Genomic DNA, 5,183 nt, shown 5'->3' with positions numbered 1-5,183 from the left:
ATTTATTTATTTAAAACACAACAAAAACCAAAATGGCTTCAATCTGATAGTTTCTTTTGAAGTCAGCATTCTGATTCTGTCTGTTCTTAATTGTATTCTTTCCATTGAGTGTAAGCTCATTCCTTTAATAGAAATTTCCTTTGTCCTTGTTAATTTTGGAATTCTATGGCACTTTTCCATTTCCATGGAGATGCAGTGTAGCATCTTCAAGTCTCCAACTCTTAACATCTGTCTCTTTCACTTGTAAGAGCCCTTGTGATTCCATTGTCCCGCCCAGATACCCAGAATAATCCCCCCATCTCGAAACCCTTAATTTAATCATCTGTGAAGTCTCTTCCACCTGTAATGGAACATATTCCCAGGTTTGAGGAACTGCAATGTAGATACTTTTGTGGGGCTGCGATACTGCCTACCGGAGACGCTAAGCTTAAAGTGAAAGCCACATCTTATTCAAAGCTTGAAGGTTTTCCTCTATTTAGCCATTTAAATTTTTGTTCCTGTCCTCCACAGACTTCTATTCTCCAGGCTTCAGAGCTGTCTGCTTATTATTCAATGACCTCCTTTTCTCCTTATCTTTATTTTTTTATTTTTTAAAAACAATATTTTTCAAAGAGCAAAAGTTTTAGATTTTGATGAGGTTGAATCTAGCAAAGTTTTCATTGTTCGTACTTTTTGTACCTGAGGAAGCGTTGTCTACCCCAAGGTGTGAAGATTAGTTTCTGTGTTCTCTTAAAAATGTTAAAAAGTTCCAGTTTGTATGCTTAGGTCTCTGAGATTGGCAGAGGGGAATTAGATCACTCAGGTCAGGCTTTCAGGATGCCTTTTTCTGGGTGACCTCACTGACATCCATGGCTCAACCACCACATATGTTGATCGCTCCAAGTCTATCTGTGCAGCCCAGACCCCTCCTCATCTCCAGACCCTGGAAGCTGATGCCTTGGTCAGCTCCTTCTGTTTCCCAGGCACCAGGAATGTGAGCTCCTCCCTCCCCACAGTCCTGCTCTCCTTAGAGCTGCCATGTCTCTGAAGGCACCACCATTTTCCAAAGTATGTGGGACTCCCCAGGGTGTAGGAGGGCCAGATATGTAACTACTAATGAGGTGACATCACTGTCTTAAATAAAACACCGCTGCATGGAGACAGAACAAAAGAGCCCCTTGAATGTGGGAAGAGCACCCTCTCAGGCATGTTCCGCCCTCACCCTGGGCTCATCAGGAGGGTGCTTAGGAGGCATCGAGTTCTAAGGGGGTTGGAGGAATAGTTCAGAGGCTGAGATGTTGCACCTACAGCTGAGAATCCCTTTCTAGTGTTCTATGTCATCATAACAGGAATTGTCCTCCCCTGGAGAGTTCTCAAAGCCCTTGCAGACCTGCCTTCTCTGTGACATCCTGCATGTGCCGCCCTTGAGCTGGGTGTGCCCTAGTGGACGCTTCCATTCACTGCCTGTCCCATGGATTCTGTCCAAAGGTGGAATCTGTCATCAATGTGGATTTCTAATGAGGGTAACTTCCTCCCTAAGGGAAGCCTCAGCCTCACCAGCAATGGTAGACCCAGACAGGCATCTAGACACAGATACCTGAGATAGAAAGTGCACGGTCCAGAGAGCCTGCCCACATCATCCTGGGGCAACCAGGACAAGGAGGCATCAGCAATCTTTCCAAGCACCTGTAGGAGTGACTTTCTGGAGTAGGACAAGCCTCATGAGTGTGAGACCCTTGTGAGAAGGGTCTCTCAGGGTCTCTCCCTTAGAAGGTCACACATTTAATTCATCGTCTTGAAATTTGAAGTAGGGCCCCACAAATTATGCAGCCCATTCTGTTCTGGAGGAACCATTCTTATCAGAACTTGGTGCTGCATTGACTTGGAGAAAAGCCTGACTATAATCTTCAGTATAAAATAAAGGGCTCAATGAATGGACACTTCGGTCTGTAAGCAGACTTGCAGAAGACTGGAGCCTTCCGCATTCGGAAGAGGAATTCAGACTGTGCAAGATCTGACGCCAGGCAGCAGCTCCCCTTAGTCCCTTAGTGAGTGGTGAGCTCCCTGAACCCACTAAGGATCTTTGCTAGGGTTGTCTTGCCCATGTGTGCTTTAGACAGCAGCACCTCTTATTCCATGGGATAGATGGAGCATTCTCAGCAAAGCCTTCCCAAGAATCTGATCATCACATCTTGACCTCAGCCTCCCTGCAGCTATTTTTATGTTGACAGCCACTTCAGAGCTTTAATCCTTGCAAGAAATATCCTGGTGGGAAAAATGACCAAAACCAGATAGCCAGCTTCCCTACTCCCTGTTTAGAAAAAGATGGCTTAGCAATGTTGTATGTTTTTTGGATGTGCTATATTATTCATACATAAGAAAGAGTTTTAAGAGTTAGCAAATACGGTCACATTCAGCAGAGAGCATATGGTTGGAGACTAGGGCAGTAGTGACTTCTCAGACCTCAGCGGCAGCCTAATAATGATAAACATGGTTAACAGAGAAGTAAGAGGCAGTGACATGAATGGGTGTCCAGGCTTGTGTTAGAAATTGGATGAGAAACAAAAGCTTGAACTTGGATGTTCCCCAGAGCAAGTGCAGGGTCAGATGAGTTTTTCAAGATAAGAGTGATTAGTCTTTCCCAGGGTGGGGCCCATAATGAAAGACAATGACAGATTAATGGGCAATAATTAACTAGAGGAGGGCACTCTGTCTCCAATTACACGTTGATTTGCTAAGTGGCTCAGTGACAAGGTTATTAAGATGAAGGAGACAAATGTAGGAGGCACAGCGTAGGGTGAACAGTCAGCTGTTGGTGGCTTCTGCTGAGATGGCCACAGGGCTCCAGGTTCCCCTGCCACGACTAGCCACAGGACTGCTGCTCCTCCTCAGTGTCCATCCCTGGGCTGAGAGTGGGAAGGTGCTGGTGCTGCCCACGGATGGCAGCCACTGGCTCAGCATGCGGGAGGTTGTGCGGGAGCTCCACTCCAGGGGCCACCAGGCGGTGGTCCTCACCCCGGAGGTGAATATGCACATCAAAGAAGAGGACTTTTTCACCCTGACAACTTATGCCGTTGCATGGACCCAGGATGAATTTAATCGCTTTGTGCTGGGCCACACTCAGTGGTTCTTTGAAACAGAACATTTTCTGAAGAGATTTTCTAGAAGTATGGAAATTTTGAAAAATATGTCTTTGGTTGTACATAGGTCTTGTGTGGAGCTACTGCATAATGAGACCCTGATCAGGCACCTGAATGCTGCTTCCTTTGATGTGGTTTTAACAGACCCCGTTTACCTCTGCGGGGCAGTGCTGGCTAAGTACGTGTCGATTCCTACTGTGTTTTTTTTGAGGTACATTCCATGTGACTTAGACTTTAAGGGCACACAGTGTCCAAATCCTTATTCCTACATTCCTAAGTTACTAACAACGAATTCAGACCACATGACATTCCTGCAGAGGGTCAAAAACATGCTCTACCCTCTGGCCCTGTCCTATATTTGCCATGCTTTTTCTGCTCCTTATGCAAGCCTTGCCTCTGAGCTTTTTCAGAGAGAGGTGTCAGTGGTGGATATTCTCAGCCATGCATCTGTGTGGTTGTTCAGAGGGGACTTTGTGATGGATTACCCCAGGCCGATCATGCCCAACATGGTCTTCATTGGGGGCATCAACTGTGCCAACAGGAAGCCACTATCTCAGGTCTGTATTGGTGCCTTCATGCAATCAATGTTCCAGGCAAAACACTTTTTAAAAAATGTATTTACTTACAAGTGCTTCTATATCTACTTATCTTTCCAAAAATTTTATTTCCTCTTTCATTGTCATAATAGTCTTCAGTGAGATAAATTGTTAACGGGTCTAGTGTATTTCAGGTTTTCAATGGCCACTGAGAGGAAGGAGAGGCAGGGACGAGGGTCTGTCAAAGGATGGACAAGGACTGGTGCGGTTCACCGAGACTGTTCATTTGTAAAGGCACCATCTTCATGGTTGTTGCATGTCCTTCAGCTGGACAGGAGCAGGGAGACTGCATTGGGAACTGCTCCATCCTGGGGTTTTTGCTTGCGTGATTTTCAGTGGAAAGATGATGCAACAGCAAATTACAATTGTTGATGTGATAACTTTTAGTGATCCCTTCTTGCAAAAGTTAAAGAGGTGGCCACAGGAGACCTAAACACTCACAGAATGTAGAAGCTTCAAAGAGGTTGACTCAGTGCAGTGGAAGTGGGGCAGTGAAGGTGGGATGGATGTCTGTGACTAGAGAATGACACACGGAGTCTGGTTTCCAGAGAGGGATCTGTGCTGACAAAAGTTTTTCTGACCAGGAATTGGGGGTCTGGTGTATGATTTGGGGACATAGCAGAGTTGGGAAGGCACAGTGATGGTTGCATGCCAAATGGGTCTTCTACTTGGAATGCTGAAATTATCAAGAGAGAGTAGAAGGAGCTAGAGAGGAGAGAAGACTGAATCTACAAGCCCAGTGAAGCTGGGGACAGTGATGAATGGACATGTGTTCAAGAAGGGAACGGTTTCTCTGGAGGGGCTGACCACATCACCAAACTCACCCTATCCCACTCAAAGTTTCTATAGTGGGACCTATTCTTTTTCCAAAAGTTTCAGAGGTGGCTTTCATTAATACAGAATATTTGGGTTTTGATGAAATAGTACTCTGGGATCTGAGAAACCAAATTCACACATCACTGAGGGAGCCATCTTTTTTTTTTTTTTTTTTTTTTTTTCTTGAGATGGATTCTTGCTTTGTCGCCCAGGCTGGAGATCAGTGGCCCGATCTCAGCTCACTGCAGCCTCCACCTCCCGGGTTTAAGAGATTCTCCTGCCTCAGCCTTCTGAGTAGCTGGAACTACAGGCATGTGCCACCACTCCTAGCTATTTTTTTTTTTTAATAGAGACGGAGTTTCGCCATTTTGGCCAGGCTGGCCTTGAACTCCTGACCTCATGTGATCTGCCCCTCTTGGCCTTCCAAAGTGCTGGGATTACCGGCACGAGCCACCATGCCCAACCAGGGAGCCATCTTTCTTGTGAGAGAATGAGCCCTTTTTGTCATATTCACTGAATTTATATGAACTTCTATGAGATTATTCATGGTCCTTTGAATTCTTATTTCTGTACTTCTTTTTATTAATGTAGGTATTATTGCAAAGGACACTAAACTTTATATACATATATTTATAATTTACTTATTTAATAT

General features: G+C 45.1%; 1 protein-coding gene across 1 annotated transcript; it reads left to right on the top strand.

The window, feature by feature from the left end:
- The first annotated feature begins 6 nt into the window (after nt 1-6).
- On the top strand, nt 7-4,726 carry LOC116547334 (UDP-glucuronosyltransferase 1-3-like). The gene has a single exon (XM_032273312.1). The coding sequence runs from the start codon at nt 2,810-2,812 to the stop codon at nt 3,815-3,817; it is 1,008 nt and encodes a 335-aa protein (XP_032129203.1). The 5' UTR covers nt 7-2,809; the 3' UTR covers nt 3,818-4,726.
- The last annotated feature ends 457 nt before the right edge of the window (nt 4,727-5,183 follow it).

The sequence above is a fragment of the Sapajus apella genome, unplaced genomic scaffold (assembly GCF_009761245.1).
Source record: "Sapajus apella isolate SASKATOON/1434 unplaced genomic scaffold, GSC_monkey_1.0 scaffold2719, whole genome shotgun sequence".
Taxonomy (NCBI): domain Eukaryota; kingdom Metazoa; phylum Chordata; class Mammalia; order Primates; family Cebidae; genus Sapajus; species Sapajus apella.
Note: the sequence above shows the minus strand (reverse complement) of the source record. Positions and strands in the feature narration are given on the sequence as shown.